The sequence below is a fragment of the Protomyctophum parallelum genome, assembly GCF_964188405.1.
Source record: "Protomyctophum parallelum genome assembly, chromosome: 7".
Classification (NCBI taxonomy): domain Eukaryota; kingdom Metazoa; phylum Chordata; class Actinopteri; order Myctophiformes; family Myctophidae; genus Protomyctophum; species Protomyctophum parallelum.
Genome location: NC_139705.1, coordinates 8,703,007 through 8,729,854, shown reverse-complemented (window position 1 = coordinate 8,729,854; position 26,848 = coordinate 8,703,007). Strand labels below are relative to the sequence as shown.

At 39.6% G+C, this 26,848-nt stretch overlaps 1 protein-coding gene across 4 annotated transcripts; it reads left to right on the top strand.

Annotated features, from left to right (window-relative positions):
* The first annotated feature begins 1,124 nt into the window (after window positions 1–1,124).
* Window positions 1,125–23,070, top strand: LOC310861430 (membrane cofactor protein-like). 4 transcript variants are annotated; one of them, XM_083768859.1, is made up of 12 exons: window positions 1,125–1,266; window positions 2,035–2,125; window positions 9,644–9,841; window positions 14,603–14,705; window positions 15,233–15,312; window positions 15,397–15,573; window positions 15,756–15,932; window positions 17,734–17,781; window positions 19,234–19,311; window positions 20,442–20,502; window positions 21,651–21,716; window positions 22,003–23,070. In XM_083768859.1, exons 2-11 carry the CDS (start codon window positions 2,062–2,064, stop codon window positions 21,706–21,708), a joined length of 1,044 nt encoding a protein of 347 aa, XP_083624985.1. In that variant the 5' UTR covers window positions 1,125–1,266; window positions 2,035–2,061; the 3' UTR covers window positions 21,709–21,716; window positions 22,003–23,070. The 4 variants fall into 4 exon arrangements, with proteins under 4 accessions (XP_083624985.1, XP_083624984.1, XP_083624987.1 ...); XM_083768858.1 differs by having other exon boundaries at window positions 1,127–1,266; window positions 2,004–2,125; XM_083768861.1 differs by lacking the exon at window positions 17,734–17,781 and having other exon boundaries at window positions 1,127–1,266; window positions 2,004–2,125.
* Window positions 23,071–26,848: the final 3,778 nt, after the last annotated feature.

The following is a 26,848-nucleotide window of genomic DNA, read 5'->3' as shown; positions in this document are numbered from 1 at the left end:
CTAGACTGACTGACTGATTGATGTGCTTTCACTTTGATTGATTGAAGTATTTATTAACAATTTGGAGAATTATAGTACATTTCAAGCACAACTCAATTATATAAAAATTACAAATGTGAGCCTGGCTGAGGGGTCTAATTTAGATTATTATGTTGGCTGACCTTGGTAGTGTGTGTGTGTGTGTGTGTGTGTGTGTGTGTGTGTGTGTGTGTGTGTTAGTTAGTTAGTTAGTTAGTTTATTTATCTCAGTCATTTACAGTACAGTACATTTCAGAATGGGGGTTTCAGAATTACAGTTTGACTGAAAAGGTTTGGGCTGAAGCCGAAGCTTATTATGCCCACCTTATTAATGATTCAAATAATAGAAGAAAGGGAAAAAAAGGAACAGAAAAAAAACAAAAACAGGAACAATAGCAATGGGAAAAACTGATTCTCTGTAGTGATGTGCTTCTTGTATACCAATGATGAACAGAAATTTCATATTTAGCTTAAATGCCTTATACTAGTTACGTTACGCCCACATAGATTTAGCTTTTTTAGAGCGTACTTTTATATTTGAAGTGGTTGCTTCAAATATAGTGTATATTTTTATTCTCGTTTACTTTGACTGCATATGTGTTTGTATATTTATGTTTGAAGTGGTTACTTCAAATTTACTTATTTATATATATATATATATATATATATATATATATATATATATATATATATATATATATATATATATATATATTTTTTTTTTTATATATATAATTTTGTAATATCTACTGTGTGTGTGTGTGTGTGTGCGTGCGCGTGCGTGTTTATTTTTTTTTGGGGGGGGGGGGGGGGCAGTGCCAGGGCAGTGCTCTGAGAAAGGGTGGGACGTTTGAGTGTGAATGAAGCCATTCCGATGGATTTCGTCATCAATGTCAACGGAAGGGAGTGTGTGTATGGGGGGGATATTTATTAGCAACAAAACACAACGATAATACGACATTTCCACCGTGAGGTCTTTATCAAGTATGAGTCACACTGTCCATGACCGTGACCATGGCGGTGACAGCCAGCCCAGGCTGTGCCTTTAAGTTTCAAAGCCACACCTCTTTAACCGGAAAGACTCGCCACGATAATAATGACTGGCAACCCCCTGCTGACAACTAACCAGCAGATCTGTCTGGCAGAAAACTAAAGTATACAATATACATTACACACACACAACCTTACCCAACCTTCCTCATTCAGGCAGCGACAACAAGCGGCACAACCCACTGGATATACAGTACTGTAAGTATCCTAATCTCGAACGTTGCTTGTCCCAGGCTATCTACAAGCTATCAGCGCGTCGCGTTAGCTTTAGTCTCTCTAGTCTAGTGTAGCCCCAGTATGTTCCCTCAGCACTACGCTCATTCTGTAGCTCATCTCGGAGCTACAGAATGAGCGTGGGGAGAGGGCACATTATGGGCTCTAGTCTCTGTTGACACGGAAAATAAAGGTCTGTTTTGTTTTGCCAATGGTTTCCCAGATTGCGTTAGCTTCAGCTTTCCCAACCAAAACGGTCGAATGGTCGAATCACGTCTTTTGTCCAACTTCACGATAGATCAATTCAGAATCGTCCAGCAGCTATAGTGGTGAAAGTCGTCATTGTTTATTACAATTCGGGGAACGTGTATTAAAGTGTTAACACCTTATAAACACAAGCAAAGTCACTCCGTCCACTCCGTTTTCATTCATTTTCGATGAATGAAAACGATAGATCACGATAGATCAATTCAGAATCGTCCAGCAGCTATAGTGGTGAAAGTCGTCATTGTTTATTACAATTCGGGGAACGTGTATTAAAGTGTTAACACCTTATAAACACAAGCAAAGTCACTCCGTCCACTCCGTTTTCGAGTACAAGACCCCAATGGAACAATTCATCCCTTTAGTAGACCTTGTAATTTGGCATGATTCGTACTGTACTATACTTCCTTGTGCTTGTCCATGCAAACAGTTAAAGTAAATAATCAATCAATTGCCAGGAAATCAACAATTTCCCCAATCCTCCTGCAGAGAAGATCTACACCCCGTCCAGACGTCATGGTCGCCGTGGGCGGCTTGTACTTGCTCGTAACGCTCAGCGTTGTCCCCTTTGCTGTACAGGGTAAGTACTGTAGTGTAAATAATGTTCTGTTTATGCTTAATATTACCCCGTCCTACAAAGTTGTCGCTCGCCGGAAAAAAAACGCTCCAGTGGCCAGTTGTGAGCACTGAGCACTGTTCCATTAGCAGATCATCACATCATCCTCTCCTCAGTCGTTTTCAACCAGTGGTCCTTGAGGGGGTTCCAGGTGGTCCTCAGCTAAATAATGGAGAGTAATTTGGTTTGGTTTCATTTCCTGCTCTCAAGAGTTAAATTATTGTTTAAGACATCTACACAATTAGAGAATGTAGAAGAATCCAACATCAACAAATATTCAAACTATTGTTTCTGAGAGGCTAAATCTCATCAAAATCCGTGGCTGAAATTGCAAATAATGGGCCTTGACATGAAAAAGGTTGAAAACCACTGCTCTAAAGTCAACGTAATCCAGAGACGTCACCGTGTCTCGTTCTTATAACTGCCAAGGGTAAAACCTGAATTGGTCCTCCCCTATTTACTTGCGCAAGCAGAGCGCGCAAGTAATGTTTTCGCCCGGTCTCCTTCGTCGTGACAGCTGTTCCGCCATTCGATGTTTATGCAGAAAAACATCAAATCTGTGCCTGTGTTGCTGGACCAAATGACCACAAATGACCATATCTCTTTCGTCATCATTTAGAGCTAGTCATACGTATACTATATACGTAATCAGTAAAAATAAAAAAAGCAAATTGTGCCTGATCTGCTGGGACCAGAGTACGTGGTGTGTATGTGTATGACTAGCTCTTAATGATGACGTAAGAAATATGGTCATTTGTGGTCATTTGCCCCAGCAAACCAGGCACAGATTTGCTGTTTTCTTGTATACTATATATATATACTATATATATTACTTACGTCATCATTTAGAGCTAGTCATACATATACACACCACGTACTCTGGTCCCAGCAGATCAGGCACAATTTGCTATTTTATTTTTACTGATTATATATATAGTATACGTATGACGTAAGAAATATGGTCATTTGTGGTCATTTGGTCCCAGCAAACCAGGCACAGATTTGCTGTTTTCTTGCATAAACATCAAATGGTGGAACAGCTGTCACGGTTTTTGGCGCAAAGTAACCACAGTATACCGCTAATCAATTTACAACTACACACTTTATACAGTATAGAGTATATATGTATACGTATATAGTATATGCCTATATACTATATATATACTATATATATTTCTTACGTCATCATTTAGAGCTAGTCATACGTATACTATATACGTAATCAGTAAAAATAAAATAGCAAATTTTGCCTGATCTGCTGCTGGGACCAGAGTACGTGGTGTGTATGTGTATGACTAGCTCTTAATGATGACGTAAGAAATATGGTCATTTGTGGTCATTTGCCCCAGCAAACCAGGCACAGATTTGCTGTTTTCTTGCATAAACATCAAATGGCGGAACAGCTGTCACGGTTTTTGGCGCAAAGTAACCACAGTATACCGCTAATCAATTTACAACTACACACTTTATACAGTATAGAGTATAGAGTATATATGTATACATATACAGTATATGCCTATATACTATATATATTACTTACGTCATAATTTAGAGCTAGTCATACATATACACACCACATACTCTGGTCCCAGCAGATCAGGCACAATTTGCTATTTTATTCTTACTGATTATGTATATAGTATACGTATGACGTAAGAAATATGGTCATTTGTGGTCATTTGGTCCCAGCAAACCAGGCACAGATTTGCTGTTTTCTTTCATAAACATCAAATGGCGGAACAGCTGTCACGGTTTTTGGCGCAAAGTAACCACAGTATACCGCTAATCAACTTACAACTACACACTTTATACAATATAGAGTATAGAGTATATATGTATACGTATATAGTATATGCCTATATACTATATATATACTATATATATTTCTTACGTCATCATTTAGAGCTAGTCATACGTATACTATATACATAATCAGTAAAAATAAAACAGCAAATTGTGCCTGATCTGCTGGGACCAGAGTACGTGGTGTGTATGTGTATGACTAGCTCTTAATGATGACGTAAGAAATATGGTCATTTGTGGTCGTTTGGTCCCAGCAAACCAGGCACAGATTTGCTGTTTTCTTGCATAAACATCAAATGGCGGAACAGCTGTCACGGTTTTTGGCGCAAAGTAACCACAGTATACCGCTAATCAACTTACAACTACACACTTTATACAATATAGAGTATAGAGTATATATGTATACGTATAGGTGGGGGAGTTATGTTTGCTATAAAAGAAGATATTTCCATTGAAATAATTCAAACTGAAAGCAGGATATTAGAAAAAGTAGAACACATATGTATACATGTAAAAGATAAAAATCTATATATCATTCTTATGTACAGATCACCTAAAACAGACCTTTCAAAATTAAACACATTTCTCGAAAACATGGTAAAGTATCTATCATCTCCGACTTCTGCAATTATGATAATAGGAGATTTCAATGAAGACCATAATACTGAGATAGAAAGAAGTATAAAGACCTACATGTCAAAATTAGGCTTTAAACAATTAAATACAAATCCAACTACAGATTACGGAAGTATTTTAGATCATGTATATTTTAACAAATGTGAAAGTATTATTAAAGAAATTGAAGTTAGAGACACATATTACTCTGATCATGATTTAGTATTAATATCACTATAGTCCAACATGAAATACATTTAAAATAATTGACAATTTACAATAAGTAATACAATAATTATACTGTATAATATATTTTAATTCAGTTTATATACTTTTTTTTTCTAGGTGTTTACATGCATAACGTAGATAGGTAGCAAATAGTTACACCTAATAATTAGACATTTCAAACGTTCTTTCACAGAGATATTGAGATTCCACCGTTTACAGAAAATTTATACTGTATAAAATCTTTTAATTCAGTTTATATACTTTTTTTTTCAACACATATAAATGATTTATTTGTCTCTGAAAAACTAAAAAGGGATCCAGAATATATCTACAACGATAAAACAGTATTTCTTATATAGATAGAAACTTGAATCATACTTAATAATACTAGATGTTTATATGCATAAAGTAGGTAGCAAATAGTTACATCTAAACATTAATCATTTCAAACGTTCCTTCACAGAGATACTGAGATTTGACAGTTTACAGCGGTCGAAAGGACTTGCGCGCTCTGCTTGCGCACTAGTTGGCCATTTATGGCCTACTAGTGTGCAACAAGCAAGTATGCACTCGACAGAGTGCAGTTCTAGTTAGGCCTATTTTTCGTTGGGTACTTTATTTACAGTTTGCTTTGCTAATAACACAGACGATTGGGAAATACGATTTCCCAACAAACTAGAAAAAAGTGCCCTTCTGGGTACAGGTATCCACCAGGAGGATAATGTGTGTGATGTTTTCGCAAAATGTTAGGAGTAATATAAATGTGTGTGTGTGATGCGACTTGGCCTGTTGTAGCGCCACCATTTGAAAACTGTCAAGTGGCAGTTCTTCCTCAGCCTAGCATAGTTTCACTGCAATTGGACGCTGCGTTGAGGAGTTGTGGCGATTTGTACAAAGCGGGTTACTCCTGAAAACGTTAGAAGCCAATCATAGCCAATCGGGATGGATTATGAGAAATCAAACAAACCCGTCTTGATCACATGTCTATGGAGAGCATGTGTACCGATTTGCATGAAATTTGGATAAAATCTGAAGGAGTAATATTAGAAAATGGGTTTTACATAAATATGTCAACCTCCTGGTGGTGCTATAAAGAGCAGATGTGAAAATCTCCAGGCAAAGGTTTTTCCTTGGCCTCTAGGGAGTGTGCATGCAAAGTTTTACACAGATCCGTGCAGTTAGAGGTGAAAACACTAATCGGCCAGTTATAGCGCCACCATGAGGCCGAGTTGAAAATGTTACTGTGGTATTTCTTCCTCTGCCTAGTGGGAATTGCGTGCACAATTTCACGGAAATCACACAATGTGTTCATTTGTTTCTTTGAAACTGAGCACTCTTGCGAACTTTGGAAGCCAATATTAGCCAATCAGGATGGAGTCTGAGAAATCTGAAAGACCAGTTTCGTTGACTGGTTCTAGACTAGAGAGACTGTGTACCAATTTGCGTAATACGACAAAATCTGTAGGTGTACTGTCCAAAAATGTGTTTTGCACAAAGCGGCCTCCTGGTGGCGCTATAAGAGGCCGATGTGAAAACCTTGGGGCAGAGGTTCAGCTGTGGCATTCAGGGAGTGTGTGTGCAGAGTATGGCTGCGAACAATCCAACGGTGCCGGAGATTAGCTGTCCACGGACGGACGGACACACACACAAACACACGGACGGAGTGCAAAACATACTCTCTCCCCATGCCTTCGGCCTGGTGGAGACAATGATTCACTCATTACTTGTTTCAGCATCATGTTTCAACATTTCAGCACCATTTCAACAATTTCGTTGCAAATGTCATCTCTGTAATTGAATTAGTTCATCGTGAATCCATGTTTGGGGGAAATCTCCTTTACCACACCACACTCAACTAAGCCGGCGAGGTGTTATAAAGAGCGTACGAGAATGTACTGCTGGAGAATAGTGTCAGGAATGGTCGTGTCACATTACTTACTTCGTGTAGGATTAGGGTTAAAATGTTTTCGGTCTTTAAACGATTAAAACCCATTTTGGGCGGGAACCCCTTTTGGTAACCCCTATCAGAAATTCAAATAGGCCTGCATATGTGCATTGGCCTTTGGTAAAAGTTGCCTTTGGTAAAAGTAGTTTTTATTTGGTAGTACCATATTATTATTGTGCTTTGTTGTTAATTTGATATACTGTACTACAATAAACGCCACCATACAATTGTGACTCAAGATTTGCAGTTAGAAAGTCTTCTATCTTCTCTATCTTAGTATCTTCTCTAAACATGTTGTTTATTTATGACTAATGTATGTCTTAAAACATATACTTGGCCCTTATGTCCATATGTGGTCCAGCCTATGGAATGCATGTGCTAATAAAAAACAACTTAATGCGTCCTATGGTTAATATGAGGATCAAAGCAATATTTGAAATACTTTTTATGAACACATTTTATTAGTACAATCCACAGGGCTGAACCACACATGGCACATGGGCAAAGTTTTCCCTATTGTGTGATAGATTAACAATTTCTTTTTTTTTTGTGATCAAGTTTTTTATTTTATTTTTTGTTAAAAGAAAGAAAAAGGGGGTTTCCCCCACCCCACCCTCCCACCCCACAGGTTGAACAGCAAAATAATAATAATAATAATAGTAAATAAGGCGAGACAGATATTTTACAATTGGATAAATCAAATTAAAAAGGAGAAAATAACAGTTATCAGGGACGTTGGCATGATTTAAGTTTTTCTAGTGCTGTGGATAAGACGTCAAGTGTGTTTTCTTGTGCCCCATTGGATCGAGCTATAGAGAGTTCCAGAGAGATCATGTCCATTAATGAGAGGATCCATTGTGAGATCTCAAGTTTATGGGGAGGTTTCCATCTTAGGACGAGCAGTTTTTTTGCAGCTGTCAGTCCTAAGAGCAGGAGTCTTCTACGTGGCATTGTCAATGTCAACCCAATCGCTGAATCATCATTCAACAGGAAAATATTAGGCAAGAGGGGAATTCTAGTTCCCATTACCTCAGATAGTACTTCTGAAACTCTAGACCAAAAACTATTGACATCTGGACACTCCCACATCATGTGTCCCCAGTTTGTTATTGTTGCATAGTGTGCAAATGTCGTACAGAGCTGGAGTTGGAACCGTTTTCTTGGAGTCAAATAGAATCTTTGAATAAATTTGAAATTCAACATTTGATAGTTATAATTTCGTGATGAGAGGGAAATATTTTCCCAAGTTCTTTTCCAATTGGTCGGCCGCTGCCAACTCTTTAAATCGACGTTCCAGACTGTAGAGACACCCATTGGCGGACATGTAGATTCTCTTAACTTCTTATACAAATAAGATACAAAGCCTTCAGATTTGGGAATCCTAGTTATGTAATCAAAAAGTGGGTGAACAGGTAGAGCATTTCTCCACGGCACCTCATGTGCTCGAAGAACTGCTCTTAACTGTAAATAGAAGAAGAAAGAGGTTGTTGGTAAACCATAGCTATTCCTAAGGTCTTCAAATGATCTTAAACCCTCATTATTGAATATGTCAGAGAGAGTATGGATGCCACAACTGGACCAGGATGGAAAGACCAAGGGTTTGCGTTCTAAGCACAATGACGTGTTTTAAAAAATTGGTGTATGTATATGCCATTTAACATTCCATTTTCCAATTTGTAGGGTGTGACTATACTGCGTTCCATCAGAAGCCATGGGATATTCTCTTCTTGTGAAAACCATTTCTCAAGTGAGCGGATGGCAAAGGAGATGTGATATAATTCTAAATTGGGCAATTCAAATCCACCTTGTTGTTTACTTTGGTAAAGAATTGTATTCTTCAGCCTTGGTAGATTAACAATTTCTAAGTTAAATAAAATGTTCAGGATCTATTCAAGTTAATTAAGTTTTAGTTATAGAGGGCAAGTATAAAGTATAAAGAATATAATAAGTCTTATTAGCCAGGGATCCTTTAATTTAACACCTTTTTATATACAGGTTTTTGGGCTGGTTCTCCGAGGAGCACCTGGAGGGTTGCAAACTTTTCGACTTTACCATGCAGCCGTAGCCCACTGAGGCGCTCCAACACAGATAAAGGAATTACTCACCTAATGCTGCGGAGGTTCCGTGTTATACCAAATTCAAAAGTGTGTACTGTGTACATTGTTTAAGTGACGGATGCATGGTTTTCAATCGTAAATATATGAACTTTGGCTTGTGTTTAATACAACCTTTAATCCACGTGGAAATAGCGACTAGCGCTCTGAACGGCATCATAACAACTTTCCCTTTCAGTTTCAACAACTGTCATGGCAGTATGTTTTATTTTCAAGAAAGTCATTTACTTTGCGGGAGCTCCTAACTTTATAAAGGGCGGCCAGAATATTGAATCAGTGTAAAATACTTTTATAGCGTTTTTAGGGTGTAGCTATCATTTTAGATTCTAAATGATAGCCTACGCCCTAACAGGGTATTGATCCTGAGTACTCTTGTATAAGCTACTTAAAAATAGGATACATGCATACATACATGTCTATAAACTATTATAGCCTACTAGGCCAATACATGAATTAGTTCATTATCCTTTATTTAACCAGGTTAAAATCTCTCTTTATGACAAAAACGAATTGCGTTGGTATTATCGGTCCTCCTGAAACTCGTTCAGTGAGAAACCTTCGGTGGTGAAAACATTAATGTGATTAAAACGTGTACATTTTATAATGCAATTTATTCTTTCTGTAATTAATTCAAATTAACACTTTAAAAGTCTCTGCCTTATTTTTGATATAATGTGCAGCCCTATGAGAGCAGTATTTTGCGCCATCAAGTGTGAGACCTGGATTTGAATCTCAGGTCGGATATGAAACTTAACAACGTATCCCTGTTTTTCATAGGTCAAGACTGTCCCCGACCCCAAGACGGAGCTCCAAACACAGTTTTGACTAGCGCCGATATCCTCAAACCGACATTTCCAGATAAAGCGTATGCTACCTGGGAGTGTGAGATTGGCTATCGATGGAGCGGGGGCGTGCGGAATCAGACATGCAACGCTGGAACCTGGAGTCCTGCTATTGTGGCGATGCAATGCGAGAGTAAGTATTTACACTTTTAATTCTTAAAACATTGACTGCTATTTGTCGTAAAAACAAAAGGACACAATGACCTCTCTTATCTGAGTTCAGACACTCTTCACAGCTTATCTAATCACACTTGCAACCCATACATATATTCTACCAGTAAGACGCCTGAGGGCGAGAAGCGTGCACGCATCCGCCTTGCTGCTGGGCAAGCACTGGGCTGGCGCTTTGGCATGGGGGGGTCAGATCAACATGGAAGGAGTTATGTACTGGCCATATATGGAGCGTGCCTTGAGTGTACATGGTTTGATGAGGTCAGATCAACATATGGAATGCCAGAATAGGTCAGCTCCATATGGAGGTCTAAGGTTAGAGCGAGGTCGCGTGCACGTATCCGCCTAGGTGACGGCAGACTGCAGGGCGAGCGCCGGCGCTTTGGCATGGGGGGGTCAGATCATCATATGGAATGAGTTATGTACTGGCCATATATGGAGCGTGTCTTGAGTGTTGTGATGCCACACACACATCACTAGATGGGCTGGAATGCCCCACCCACGCTCACCTATTGGAAAAGGGTTAAAGATTGATGGAGTGCCACGATTTCTTTCCACCCTAAAACATGATCATCAGGTATTATTATAATATAAGGAGGAAGAACTTTTTCCAAAAAGTGTACAGTATTTGTTAAAATCATGCTTTTATGTGGACACCAGCCCACCAGTTCATGCCTGGTTTGCCTGGTGCGTGGTGATGGGTGGTGATCCACCTGAACTGAAGCCGCACCCACAGCTGTAGTTGTATGATAAAGGGGGAGGGGTTAGGGGAGGGGCTGTAAGTGTGATGTCACTATATTACTGTTTATTTCATTGGCCTGTTTGACTGTCAAGGGTTCAGCCTCAAGGAAGAAACCCTAAATACAAAGTTAATACACCATTTCACATCAAAACGGCTCCAGGGTGTCTAATGAAGTACTGGGCTTAAAGTTCTCAGTCCTGGGGACTGATTTCAGTCCTGAGGATCTCATAGGGATCATTTAATGAGTTCAGTGCAGATTTGCAAAAAAACATTTTCAGTCTTGGGATTGTTTTTGGCTTTAAGCCCTGAGTACTGTGACTGTCACCTCATAGACACATGAAAAACTGGAAAAATGTGGGGAAAAAAATGTGGCACTCCATCTTTAAGCAGGTAGGCAGAGAACTCTATACACTCAAAAAAAGGCCTGTTAAGAACTGCCGGGAGCGGCTGCACTAATAACTTTGGAGCAGGCCCGTCTAGAGTTTAAATGGACGGGTATCAGTCAAAAGGGAGACATCGAAGAGGAAGGATGGATGGGGAAGGATCAACATATGGAATGTCAGAACAGGTCAGCTCTAAGGGTCTAAGGATCTAAGGGTTTGAGGTCATAATATGTAGAGTTGCTGGCCAATACTAATGACATCAGGGATCTCCATATATGGGCATTCCCATATTGGCTTAATATTGATGACATCAGGATCTCCATTACAGGCATGACCATATATGCCTGGGCCATGGGGGTGACAAACCAACCGCCTGACTGAAATGCACGATTTCATAGTAAATGCGACCTGTTGTCGCAATTATTTACTATAATATTCTTAATGGTTTTTCCCCTGCTAAAATTATTACTTGCGCAAGCAGAGCGCGCAAGTAATAATTTAGCCCGGTCTTCGTTCACCGTGACAGCCAACCCGCCATTTGATGTGTATGCAAAAAAAACAGCAAATCTGTGCCTGGTTTGCTGGGACCAGATCACATAAATGACCATATGTCTTACGTCATCATTTAGAGCTAGTCATACGTATACTATATACATAATCAGTAAAATAAAATAGCAAATTGTGCCTGATCTGCTGGGACCAGAGTATGTGGTGTGTATATGTATGACTAGCTCTCAATGATGACGTAAGAAAAAAAGAAAAACGTTTTATTTTTTTATTTTTTTAATAACCAAAATATAGGATTTTATTTTTATTTTTCATTAGCACTGGATGAGAGCAAATAATTAGAATAATAAATTAAGATTAATTTGTATTATTGCTCTTGTATTGCTATTGGAGACACTGGAGAGGCACTGGGTGGACACTGAGGGGACACTGGGGAGACACTGGGGAGGGACTCGGGGAGGCACTGGGGAGACACTGGGGAGACACTGGGGAGGCACTGGGGAGGCACTGGGAGGCACTGGGGAGACACTGGGATACACTGGGGAGGCACTCAGGGGGACACTGGGAGGCACTGGGGAGACACTCAGGGGGACACTGGGGAGGCACTGGGGAGACACTGGGGAGGCAATGGGGAGACACCGGGGAGGCACTCGGGGGGGGGGGGGGGGACACTGGGGAGGCACTGGGGGAGACACTGGGGAGGCATTCAGGGAGGCACTGGGGAGGCACTCAGGGGGACACTGGGAGGCACTGGGGAGGCACTCAAGGGGACACTGGGAGACACTGGGGAGGCACTGGGGAGACACTCAGGGGTACACTGGGGAGACACTGGGAGGCACTGGGGAGACACTCAGGGGGACACTGGGGAGGCACTCAGGGGGACACTGGGAGGCACTGGGGAGACACTGGGGAGGTACTGGACATTTCATATCACACACACCATGATTCACTAGGCCCCTCAAAATAAAAACAGCTTGGCATGGCGCGATTTATTTCAAGCTTGGCGCAGCACCATGCCAACAACATTGTGCAGGAAACCCTGGCACTGCTGCATGTACAGTACATGCACTATGCAGCCCTGTAGTGCTGCATGTACAGTATGTGCACTGGTTATTAATATTTGGTTATGTGTGGCTTTCTGGAAAAAAATAAATGTTTACGTTGGCACCCCTGCGATCGTCACACTTTTTCTGTTATAAACTGACCCCGGCCCCCATCAGAGAAGGGAAAAGTCATGTGGCCCTCACAGGAAAAAGTTTGGGGACCCCTGCTCTATATAGTATATGTATATGTATACGTATGTCTTACGTCATCATTTAGAGCTAGTCATACGTATACTATATACATAATCAGTAAAATAAAATAGCAAATTGTGCCTGATCTGCTGGGACCAGAGTACGTGGTGTGTATATGTATGACTAGCTCTCAATGGTGACGTAAGAAATATGGTCATTTATGTAATCTGGTCCCGGCAAACCAGGCACAAATCTGCTGTTTTATTTGCATACGCATCAAATGGCGGGTTGGCTGTCACGGTTTTTGGCGCAAAGTAACCACAGTATACCGCTAACCAACTTACAACTACATACTCTATATAGTATATGTATATGTATACGTATGTCTTACGTCATCATTTAGAGCTAGTCATACGTATACTATATACATAATCAGTCAAATAAAATAGTAAATTGTGCCTGATCTGCTGGGACCAGAGTACATGGTGTGTATATGTATGACTAGCTCTCAATGATGACGTAAGAAATATGGTCATTTATGTAATCTGGTCCCAGCAAACCAGGCACAAATCTGCTGTTTTATTTGCATACGCATCAAATGGCGGGTTGGCTGTCACGGTTTTTGGCGCAAAGTATTTTTTTTGTATTTGTATTTGTATTTATTTATTCAGCACAGTATAAAAACAACACAGTGAACATATAAATATGAGAAGGGTAAGGTGCTAGGCTGAGGCAAAAAAGCCCAAGGGGCTTATACGAGGCCTCTATCTATATATATTATAATGAAACATTGTACATGAGATATAGAATATCCAGAAAACATGATTGCAGTATATAAAACATAAACAAAACAACAAAACAAAAACACAACAAGAACATGATTAGAATTTTGGTTATTTACATGATTAGAGAAAAGAATAGATGATACAAAGAAATATAATTAGGTGATCTGGTCAATTAAGTGGGTCCTAAACTTATATGTAAGTAACCACAGTATACCGCTAATCAACTTACAACTACATACTCTATATAGTATATGTATATGTATACGTATGTCTTACGTCATCATTTAGAGCTAGTCATACCGACTCATACGTATACTATATACATAATCAGTAAAATAAAATAGTAAATTGTGCCTGATCTGCTCTAGCTCTCAATGATGACGTAAGAAATATGGTCATTTATGTAATCTGGTCCCAGCAAACCAGGCACAAATCTGCTGTTTTATTTGCATACGCATCAAATGGCGGGTTGGCTGGCACGGTTTTTGGCGCAAAGTAACCACAGTATACCGCTAACCAACTTACAATATATAGTATATATGTATACATATGTCTTACGTCATCATTTAGAGCTAGTCATACGTATATATGCAAATAGTTACACCTAATAATTAGACATGTCAAACATTCCTTCACAGAGATACTGAGATTCCACAGTTTACAGAATAATTATACTGTATAACATATTTTAATTCAGTTTATATACCTTTTTTTTCATCACATATCAATGATTTATTTTTCTTTAAAAAACTAAAAAGGGATCCAGAATATATCTACATCGATAAAACTATTTCTTAAATAGATAGAAACTTGAACCATACTTAATAATACTAGGTGTTTATATGCATAAAGTAGGTAGGTAGCAAATAGTTACATCTAATAATTATACATTTCAAACGTTCCTTCACACAGATACTGAGATTTGACAGTTTACAGCGGTCGAAAGTACTTGCTCGCTCTGCTTGCGCACTAGTTGGCCATTTATGGCCTACTAGTGTGCAACAAGCAAGTATGCACTCGACAGAGTGGAGTTCTAGTTATAATTATTGTTATTTTTTTATTTCTTTTCAGGGAGATTCTGTAGCTCAATTGAGGAACAGGACAATGGAAGAATAGAATATCCTGATGATGGTAATCAGTTTGGTGACAAGGCTGAGTTAATCTGCAATCCTGGGTTAGTGATGACTCGATGCTTCCATCTGTCTCGTTTCTGTTTCATAATCTTGATCAATGACATTTCAGAAGTTCATGGTTGACAATCTGTGCTATATTTAAAGTTTATTTTGCTCCATGGACTTGCATGCAAAATGCTTAGCAAGTAAATCTGATACCATTTGTTCCGACTACCGTACTTCCTAACTGCAAAAACAAAGAGGATGTTCTTTTTATGTTTCTTTTTACTGTCCCTGGGGGGGGACAGGGCAACGAAGTATCTAGATCTAGAGATTAAGTGGTTAGGGTACCAGTTTGACACTTTGTGTACCGTAGTTACTGCACTTGTGGGCATTGTAGGACAGTTTAATAACCTTGGGGTAGATGGAATTATATTGTCCCATCACAGTAGAATTGCACGCACATGGTCTAAATCCTGCTGGAATGTGCACTTTTCAGTGTTCATTTATACATTTCAAGAGTTCAATTAAGCCAGGAGTTTATATTGTGCGTTACAGCAGTTTAATGTCTTTGTCCCGTTTCCCCCAGACACAAGATGACAGGTGGTCAAAAAACAATAAGTTGTGGAGCTGATGGGAACTGGGATGGCAGATTTGGAAGATGTGAAGGTTGGTAATCCAAATAATTAAATAAGACCATAACGTAGTTATGTTTGAGTGTCTACATTCTGATGTCTTATTTTTATTCTACAGTGGAGACATGTGAAAATCCAGAGGACATTTTAAACGGCGGATACAGTCCAGTGACTGAGAATTATGCTTTTGGAGATGTTGTCACATACAAATGCAATAAGCATTACACACTCAATGGATCGAGTCAGATACACTGTGAAGATGGGCAGTTCCGTCCGGCACCTCCAAAATGTATAAGTAAGTTTCAGTGTTGTTTTCATCCATTCCGCAAACATTTGTTTTCAATATTTCTAATCCTTCCTCAAACAATTATTATATATATTTTAAAGCCTTCTAATTTTCATAACCATTACTGTCAACATATTCCCATATTTCTCAGCCATTTCAGCCCAACTTAAAATAGTTCTCTTTGTTCTCAGTGGTCGAATGTGAAACGCCTAATGTCCCACATCTGAGGCGGCATGAGGGTCCTCCACCACCTTATAAACATAGGCATCATGTGACATTCAGGTGCGATCCTGGATTTGATTTGAGCGGCTCAGACAGTGCGACATGTGAAATTAGCGGGTGGACACCTCCACTTCCAACATGCAGAGGTATGGCTAATGTAGCTCTGGTTCATTGCTTTAGCGAGGTCTCTCTAACTACGACTACGTTTTTACTCACAAGGTTTATGGTGTCTACACTTTAGTAACCTAAAGAAAATTGTACTTTCTCTACTAATGTAAACAAAGATGGTCAACTTCTAGGTTGTTGAAAGCTAATTAGAAGACTCTCAAAACCCCACTTTTTTATTTTGTAAAGTCCACCTTTTGCCATGAATATATTATATATATATATATATACACCACCAGGCAGAGATTCACTTTTATTCAGTTAGTGCCACCTATACACTTAGTGCCACTTTTATTCACTTAGTGCTATTTGGTTAATAGAATTGACCAAATAAAACCTGATTTATACTTCACCATGCAGTGTCGCAAAATGTGAGTTTGTAGATCTGCTATTTTGAGCGGGAAACAACGTCATACAATTGAGTATATATATTAAATCGACACTATGTAATGTAGGGTATCATATCAGTGGCCACGTCTTTGCCTTCATTACCCAGGATTCTCTGCGTCTCTGCTCAGTTGAGTCACGTGAGGCTCTCGTTTGAGACTTTTGTCTGAATAGGCGTGGCTTTGCAGGAACTAGGAACTTACAATGTTTCAGCATGCCCGTTTACCCTCCCTGATTTCACGGGCTGGGAATTGACCATGAAAAGGCATAGTTTTATATGGTAGATTCATCATTATTCATTACCCATTAGAAACACACGTTGGACACTGTCATTATAGTAACGCGTCAGTCGTCTTACCATTTGAAGATTGTCGATGTAGGCTATTGCATCTTCATGATAAGGACATTGTAGCACAATGTGGTGTTGTTGGGTATTTTTGGCACGTGGTCGTGCAGTCTGCTCAACTCCGCTCCGCTCAACGTGCTTACTGTCTAAATGAGAACATGCATCAGGCCGGCACTAGGCAGAGTCCTGCAGCAGATGGTGTGTGGACGCAGTGTAAGGGGTGGGCGGTCCCCACATGAAACGATTGATACATTATTGATAATCTTCTGTGATGTTGCTAACTTTATAGTTTATACCACCGTGCAACCCTAGAGCTTGAATGCCGGCATAAAACCTCAACTGTCTTCCCTATATACTGTACGTGGTAACTGGTAATACAGTAAAGCCCCTAGCAGGGCCCCCCCCCCCTGAGTCTATAAAGTTGTGGAAGGGTGTTTACAAATTGAACGTTGTCATTTTGTGGGACATTGTATGCTATTACATAGTGTTGCTTGCGTTTAAGTAATGGATATGACATAATGTGGGACTTTCATTTCCATTTTTATAGATGTTTGAGAGGTGCATGTTCGTATGTATGAGTGTGTATGTCCGTATGTATGAGTATGAGTGTGTATGTCCGTATGTATGAGCACCACCCATTGACATTAAGTGAGCTCTGTAGTCCTGTAGTCAGAGGTTTCTGAAAACAAATTCATAATTATCTATGGGGAAATGTGAAATGAAAAAAAGATATTGGTAGATTTTTAATGACAGTATTATTGTGTACTTAATTGTTGTTAAATGCTCCAATCGAGGGTGGTGGTTGTTTTTTCATCGCATGCCAACTGTGTGACCAGCATCAGGTGATCCTTTGATCATTGGACTATCCCTATCTCTCCTTCTACTCTACAGTTGTGTCCAGTCTTTGTTAAAAAGCAAACTGGCATTTTTCTTATTACTTTTATTGAAAAAAAAACAACAACTTCAGAATTCTTTGTGTGCAAACTCAACACATAATACGGTACCTGTTTTGGAGATAATTGGCCTAATAAACCTTTATGCCTTTTTAGCGCTTCCGACTCCCCCCACCCCTCCTAGAACTACAACGACAAGGCCAGGTAGTCCATATTGCCATTAAATCTAAAATGCTATATTGTCAAAATCTCCTGCAAGGTCTGGCTAGTTACCTAATTTTTTTAGTTATCCATGTATGGTAGCTGTCCTCTTTTGCCAATGCCACACTTAAGGCTGCAAGGGGGAGAGAATCACGGACCTTGCAGGATATTTTTTACAGTCAACTAAAAGAAAGTGAAGTCATTCGTTGCCTTCGACATGACTAATGAATTGGGAATTTGTGTGTGTGTGTGTGTGGATGCATCTTTGAGCTCAAACGACATCAAATTAATAATTCAGTACATTTTATAGATCAGGTAATGTTCCCTGTAACGGCAAACCTTGGCTGCTAGTAGCTGTGGCTTTTTCCTGGTGGCTTTTAGTCAAGCGATGTCATAAAGTCAAACAGCTTAAACCTTTTTTGTGCAAAGGGAACAGGAATTCCTGGCCTAATAAACCTTTATACCTTTTTATAGAGCGTTATACCACGACGATCACCACCACTACTACCACCCCTCATTCCACTACAAAACAAGCCCTAGTGCCAGGTAGTCCATGTTGAACTTGTCATTCCATCTAAAACGTCAAACAATCACCTGCAATTTCTGGCCCATGGGATTCATTTTAGTTTTTATCTTTTTCTTTGGGCGGGAGGGAATTCAATCTATTTTGACACCCTTGCTGTAGTATGTGTTGACATTGCTTGAATCTGGAATGGAATGTTTTGTCTTCAAATTTCTATGGTATTTTCTTGACTTACTTATTATTATTCTTGCATTGTATGTACTGTATGCATGTATGCAAGGGGTATATGGGATGTATGGCTAGGTGGTCATTGTTTATATATAAATCACCTGTATGGCTAAGGTGGTCATTGTTTATATCATCGTCTGTCTGTCACTGCGACTGCCGTATCTCCTCGTTGCCTCACTCACACTTTTCACAGAGGCATTGACCATAATAATATGGAGGTCTTAACGAAGCCCTTTTTTCGATTTGACACATTAATGCATAATAATGAATTGATTAGTGAATTAAAAAAGCGAAAACGCACCCAGGGCGTAGTACCCCCCGCGGCCACAAGGGGGGGGGGTACTGCGCCCGTCTCACAACGGGTAAGGGCTAGTATTATAAATCACCCAGAAGGTGATTTATATATCAACAATGACCACCTTAGCCATACATTATCCTGCTTATTACATGGCTACTTAATATATAAATTAATAAATAAAGCGGACATTATCAAGAAATAACACACCACTGAACTCAGTGATTGACCAATCGCAATCAAGCATTCAACCAAGCCATGTAATAAGTATGTGTATAGATTATAGATGTCGTCTTATGTGTGTATAATTGTGCTTTGATTCGTTGTTTTGACACGAGCAGTTATCGATACGTGCCTACATTTCCACATCAACTCGCAAAACAATATCTTTCTGTCCTGTTAATTGTAGATCCAGTGGTACCCAGCGCGTCACCCACCAGTCCCCCACCACCCCCACCAGTACCAGTCTGGGTGATTGTTTTAGGGGGTAAGTTCACATTCACGTTACAGGGTCTATATACAGTCATGAAAAAAATAGTCTTTGGAAAATAATACAACTGGAAAAGTAATGGGAAAACAAATTTAGAAAGATTTTAATGTCATGGTTGATTAAGTGGAGAATTCGTATCCCTGGTCTCTGCGGTGGTGGACAGGATCTTTATCCCTGCACCACCTGCATCCAGGCAATGTGTTATTGTATCTGACGGCTATAAATAATTCCTGATATGTGGCACCCGATATGACACATTATGTGTCAAACATATTGATGCGTTGGTAGGAAAACGGCAGTACTTGCACAGAAGATGATGTCTGCTGTGTGGAAAGTCATGTGAGGAGTGAGCAAGACCCAATTGATTAATAGCTAATTTAACCCATTTTTGGCGGGAACCCCTTTTGGTGTTTTAAACATTGTGTTATAATTTAGCTATTGGAAAATAGCAGATCTGCAAGGCGCGCTACGAGCTCGTAGGTCTGCTATTTTAGAAGAATCGTAAAAATGGGGCGCAAATCTTTGAAAATATTCTTTCAAAGTGAATGTTTTTAACTCTGGCCTAAATGGGTTAAACTACCTGACATCCAGAAATATAGCTCTCCTTAGCCAATCTGTAGCATGTAGGCGTGGTGGAACACTATATTTCAGGGATCACATCTAAGAAACTTGGATATCACACTTAAATCCAACCCTTGCCCCAATTCCTTCACCTTTCCTTGTATACTTGATTACTTTTATGGAAAGTATAGTACTGAAAAAATGTAAAGTCCCATAAAAGGTATGGAATTCCATTTGTCCTTTTTTTTTTAAATAAACCCTGATGGTACTGTATACAGTATAATAAAGATGGTAAAGAGATTTTAAAAACATGATGCTACAGATATACAGTTGACTAATATGCTATTAATTTACAATGACCTATTCTAATGTAAGTGTCTTAACATTAACTATGTAAGTGATGTTTCATATTTTGGTGGCAGCATTTCCCCCCCTTATTTGAGCCTTATTTAGGGGGAAAGGGTCAGAGGAGCTCCCTCTGGTGTTATGCCCATGGGCATGTCTCACTCTAGCGAGGTAGATGTTCAACGGGCTGAGACATCTCCCTTTCTTCCTTTTCAAAATAGTTAGTATTGTCATCATCATCATCGGAGGGGTTGCCTATTGGTACTACAAGGACAAGAAACGGTAAACTCCTTCAACATGCAAACTAACTTTCACCTTTTTTGCCCTTTGCAATGTCCTCTTGACGCATGGCCATAGGTCTGTTCCATGTTGCATGTGTTTGTGGAGCTTTTTGTTTATCTCCCCCAGGCCGGGAGGAAGATGACGTTGCCTCTGTCTGTTGTTATGCACCTGTCCGTCTATCTGTCTGTGTCTGTCTGTTCTGATCTCGGAAACCGTCAGACCGATCAGCGTAGAACTTTTTGCACGCTGCCAGTAGGCCGAGGAAGGCCGTATATGCCTCATGGTGGCGCTATAACGCCACTTCATACTATGGCTTTATAACTCTTGAGCTCCTTTCCTTGGATTTCCTTGGATCATGAATGATTCAACTCTCCATATATACCACACTCATTTCCACATATTATTTTGCAGCGTCTTCAAAGCACTATATGGAAAACTATAAGAACATTATATGACAATGAGCGTCAAAGGGAATTTTGATATTCCATATACCTTTTGCCAGTAATTGGCTTCCAAAATATTTCTACAAATAACACAATACCTGTATACTGGATTTTGTATGCGACATCCAGTCAAGCCCAAATTGTAATTCCATTGTGAAGGGTCTCTATAGAGTGCACCTCCAAAGGTGCTTTCTACCCACAGGGAGTGCTACAAATGAACAAGGTTGCATCGTATGACATACAAATGTTAGCCCCAACCCCCCCACAGCTTCCTTGGGTGCTGGCAGTTGCAACCCACGACTTATTCATCCCTGGCTAGGCAATCCAGCCTGGTGGATATCTGCACTCCTTTTATAGTGTAGATGTGGCATCCAAAAATAACACACCAGCCCAAGGTATTTGGCTTCAAGGAAACTCATGAGGCAAAGGCCGACAGGCTCGTGACTCGAACCCGCGCCATGCTGGATTACCGGCCTAGGTGCCTGGACCGCTCGGCCGGTCTTTGTGGTGTTATCTTGTGTATTCCAGCAATCCTTTCTAGTTCTCACTAAAGCCTACTTTATTACTTCAACATAGTAGACATACGTGTGACATGCAACATACAACGTTTTGACTCGTCTCACTTTCCACTTTTCAGTAGAGTATATGCATTTTATGTCACATAACACATTTCGCCAAAGATGACCAGTCACTTTTGGCTTACAGCTCTCCTAGTGGCTACTCAGGAAATGTGGCCATAAACGATGAAGAGGGGGCGTTCTAGCACTATGGGTAAGAATAAATGATATTGTGAATAATGGGAACAATATCATGTGACTAAATAGGATTTGGAAAATAAAACTGCCCCGTTTGTGTGGTACTGTTGGCTCCTTTTTCCTAATAACCTTTTCGGCTAACCTGGCACATTCTTTCCTAATACATTAATACCAACCTGTTGCTAATCTTTAAACCATCGGTTTCCTGTTTCAGAAGGGATCTTGTGAAACTTCCTGTAAAACTTAATCTAGTCTACTATCTCGAAATATGTCTATTGAAATATCTTGCTTTTTTTTGTCAGCTCAAAGTGTCGTATTTCTACTGACATCGGACCATTATAACATCCTTTGACGTTCTAAACCAAGATGGAAGGATGTGGCTGGACCAGCCCCTTGAATGTACAACGCATGAAGGCGGAAGGCTCTGGATGGACCTTGCAACCTCAAACCTTGCAACACAGTAATAATTAGTGCCATCATCTGCTTGTGCTGCAAGGGTGGCAAGCATCGATTGGCTGGCAGTTGTTTATATCTTCTGTGTACTTCAAAGTCCACTAATCAAAAGATTTTCCACTCCTACGCCCTGCTTTCTGATATGTGTCGGATCTGCTTCACTGCTGTTTTGCTATTCTGTAATTAAGAAGGAGGTCCTCCTGACTCGAGAATCCAACCAGCAGGTCCCAATCTGTACAATTTGCTACTGTAGATTTGAAAAAGTTATTCTTTTGCCCTGTTTGCCCATACTTCAGGTATAACATACAATGATAATTGGTTATTACTGTGGAAAAAGTAAATAGATACCTTTAAAAAAATCCAATTACCAGTAGATTTTACAATTCCTTAACTGGGCTTTTGCAGGCAAAATGATTGTAAAAGGAGTGAGGGGATCAAACGTCGTGCCATGCCAGTCCAGAGCAGCTATTCTTTTTGTCTAAATAGTATTGAAAGAAATGGAAAGAATTGTGTAACTTCTGTTTCAGTGTTGAGATTGTCATGTGCTAAATGCCTTAATAGAAGTCTTAAGTTTGCCGTCTTTCTGTGAACACTGATTTCTTTTCTTCTTTTTTTTGTCAAATACCATTTTGTTACTATTCCATGGAGACTGGAATGATCTTCTGAGGTGTAGGCCCATGTTTGGGAGTGGGAGAATGTGCACAAGTGAATTCATAATGATATGAATGATGACTATTTATTTGACTAAAGTGATATATATATATATATATCATATATTCCACACGGCCATTCTATTTCAATTAAACCACTTGTCTTAGATCACTCATTTTGATTGTATTTATTATATATTTTGAGATACCTGGTACGTATCTTAAGGTCTTTTAAAAAGTGTGCACTCTCCTCTAAGGCTTTTATTTCTTTTTATCTCGATTTTGTTTAACGTGTTATTCGAATAAAGTAAATCATTCACACATTTCAGAGGTCTACTCCACCTTGTTTTCATGAAGAATAGATGAAAGTCTTTATATTTTTTGACATATTAATTTTATTTAATTATAATTATATTTCAAAAACAAGCTGGTCAAACAATCCATAACAAAGCACTTTGAGAAGACCTCGTTTTAAAATGTGTATACCATAACTACTTTATAACAATGCTGAACAAGCTTATTTTTTTTTGCCAATGTCATGGCCACAATAATTAGGAACGCTAGGATGAAAGTGGTCCAAGGCACTGTCCAGGACCGGTGATGTTTTACACAATAACACTACAGGTACAGCTATAAAAGAAATGCACAATTACTATGGCTATATCTTAGACCCTATCGACTGTGAACACTTTAAAGCTCAGTATCTTAAAACCACTCTGCGTATATATAACCTGGAATCTTTGCATTGTACAGAATATGCACACATTAACAGGCAGTGTTTTATATCTATAGGTGTAATTACTGTACATGACACTTTACTGTCCATTGAAATGAAAATATGCAACAATGATCAAAAACCTTTTATTATATCATTGTCAAGGAATAAAGACCAATTCTTTATAATTCTTTATCACAGTCTTGCTCTTAGACTTGGTACCCACTCTGGATAAGAGCAGCTGCTGTATCAAATTGCTTAGTGAAGTGAATTAATTTATGTTCTATCAACATCAAGGATAAATACTGATGTGATTGACACAGTGCCATCTAGTGGACTTGCCTGGGGATAACTTTCCAATGACATTGTAAATCATGTTTTAAGGATTATGAGAAGTTTTAACTTTTAAGTAATGGATTTTAATTGCATGTCTGACAATGTAATAGTTAAGTTTAACAACATTTAAAACGGCAAAACTCTGTGGCTTCAGTCATTTCGTTTGTACTTCATCCTACCCAAAGTAACCAGATGAATAATTAAATGGGTTAAATACTGTTTAATTTGCTCATCTATTCACAGATTAATTTAGCATCTCCAGTTGAACAAGACAACAAGTCCTTGTTTCAGGTCCCTGAAAGTTACTTCCGTTTCCTGTTTGGTTCAAGACGAGATCTGTCCTTCATTGTAACCGATTTCAAATGGTGCTAGAAACATAATAACACTCTAAACACCAGAAGAAATCGGTCAACCTTGGAAAGAGGACAATGCCTTTGATGTCAATGTTGACCGCTGAGAAGAATCTGTGAGTGATACTTCCTACTGTGCGTTTGTACATACGTAGTTGGTCAACCCAGCACGGCACACTTGCATGGCGCTGGTCAGTGCCACAGAGAAACATACGTCCCACCCCAAGAACACTGATTTCAAATGGTGCTAGATGGATGACAATACTCTAAGCCACCATCTGAAACCAGCTTCCAAGGGGAGTATTTCTGTGCAAAGCTGCCCTGTGACATAAAACACCCCATATTCAACACAACAGTAGAAAACAATGCATATTAAATACATGTATTGCCTGTTGATGAATGCACCTCACCAAGATATTTTATGATTCTTATGGTAAAACGATACACTGTCCACTGTATTGGACATGCCAATGTCCAATAAAGCCCTTTGAATTGTATTGTATCAAAAGCTAACTGCGATACTTTTATGATATCACCTATGGACACTGCCCAGTGAATAAGTAGTATTTGACAGGTGCTTTAAAAAATATATATTTTACAAACTACTGTAAGTGAAATAAGATAATAATGTTCTTGCGAAGGCACAAATCTATGTATGTGCTTATTGGGGTTTAACCACTTCCCCAGTATCCATATGCTGAAGGGAACATTAGCCAAAAAGAGCAGATCTATAAACTCAGTAACTCACAACATGAGTACTTGTGGCAAAGAGATTTGGTGTAGACAGGAAAAATCATAAAAGTACAGAGTGAACTCGGGTCTACAGGGTTTAAAGAAGTTCACCAAACATTTTTGTTTGATGGGGGGGGGGGCACAAACATCCATCAAACAAAAATGTTTGGTGAAACCATGTGACTTCCATTGGAAATGCATTGGGACGGCCATTAAACTAGTCTAGCTTTGATTCGATGTATTTTGTAGTTTGATATTAATAGTTTCAGAAAAAAGCACTTTGTGGGTCCTTAGATGTAGAAAACGGCAAAGATCTTTGGAGAGGGTTTTAAAGGTTCAGGACAAGAGTTCTTTAAAAGTTCTATACCTTTTGAGTTCGTATAAGATCACAGTGGAAGGAAAAATGATGGTGGCGAACCTTAAAAAAAAAGATCCAAGGCAACTGTGATCAGTTGAATCTCCAGTGGACACAGTAAGAATGTGCACTCGTTGAAAATTCATGCTAATAAATTGAATTGCAGAAATCAGATTCCATCAGTGCCCATACCCGAAGGCGGGGTTGGCGAAAGGGCCTTTCTGTGTGGAGTTTGCATGTTCTCCCTGTGTCCCTCACAAAAAACATGCAGTAATCCTGGTCTCTAAACTGCCTCCCCCTGGCCAGCCGGGACGCCTGATGGAGGGGAAAGGAACTGGTTGGAATAACGTGCTCCTTCCACGCGCTACGTCCAACCAGGAAAACTCCCCCCCCCGTCAGGTGTAAAGGAGCAACTTGGACACTCAAGCATGAAGGAAGCATGAGTTAAGTCCGTTGCTCTCCCTAGGTTGGCGGAGGGTGTGTAGAGCCCAGGATCACATCACAGGATGATTGACACAGGGGTGAAAAATGGGTTACAAAATTGTGGGACAAAAACAAAAAAGAAAAGAAAAATCAGATTAAAGGTAATTTCAGATGAAAAGCGATTAACATGCCTAGTAATTTCATTTTCAATGAGACCTGCATTTTTACTCTGTACGTGCGGAGAAGTCGAGGGGCGACAACGCAAGCGTATTTACGTGAGTATCAGTATTTTAAGATACAGTCAATTTTTTTGTTCAAGTTGACTTGCATGCACAATAAGGGGGCTCAAATATAATAATATATAATAAGTAATTTGAAGGCGACCACCTGAAAACCTAAGGCCTCGTCATATTTGTGTGGCACTTGGATAAGATCAGTATGGCGCATGTACAACAGTTCTCTTTGAGTCGTGCTTCCTCTCACAGCACGTTAACAACAAAACAAAAGTATTTTTATGCCTCATCAGTCCTCCATTATGCTGATGCCCGTGGCTGAATTATTAATGGACGCTTATGAATGGGAGGAGGAAACTCTATATTTCATTCAACTGTGTTTTTTAAATGCACCGGCATGAAAGCGAGGGAACCCCAGCTGAACCCTCTTGGACGCTGGAAGGTGCTCCAGATGTAATTGGGTTCTGTCTTCTGCCCCAGGGAAAGGTTAACGCAGTGCCACGGATCAGGCCAGAAAGCAGAGAGCTGAAGTAGAGAGACAGTGAGTGATGAGACAGATATGTGATCAAAACAGACTTGACCATGTTCACATGGTGTCACCATTTTGCTCTTTTGTCATACCATGACATAACAACAAAATGGCCACTGTGTGAATTATGCTCAATGGATGCACCACAAAGCTGAAACGACAACAGACACAGCACATGGCTACTTCTTATCTTGACATGCATTCTTACCCGCAGAACATACTGTGTAGAGATGGATTGATGGAACTCTAGTGGTTTCTCTCCCCTCCAGGTCTTGGTAGACTGGCATTGAGTCCATGCATGGCTCACCCGCCTCTATGGAAGAAACCAAGGAAGTGACTGTCAGCCGCTGGCACTGGGATAGTTCATGACGC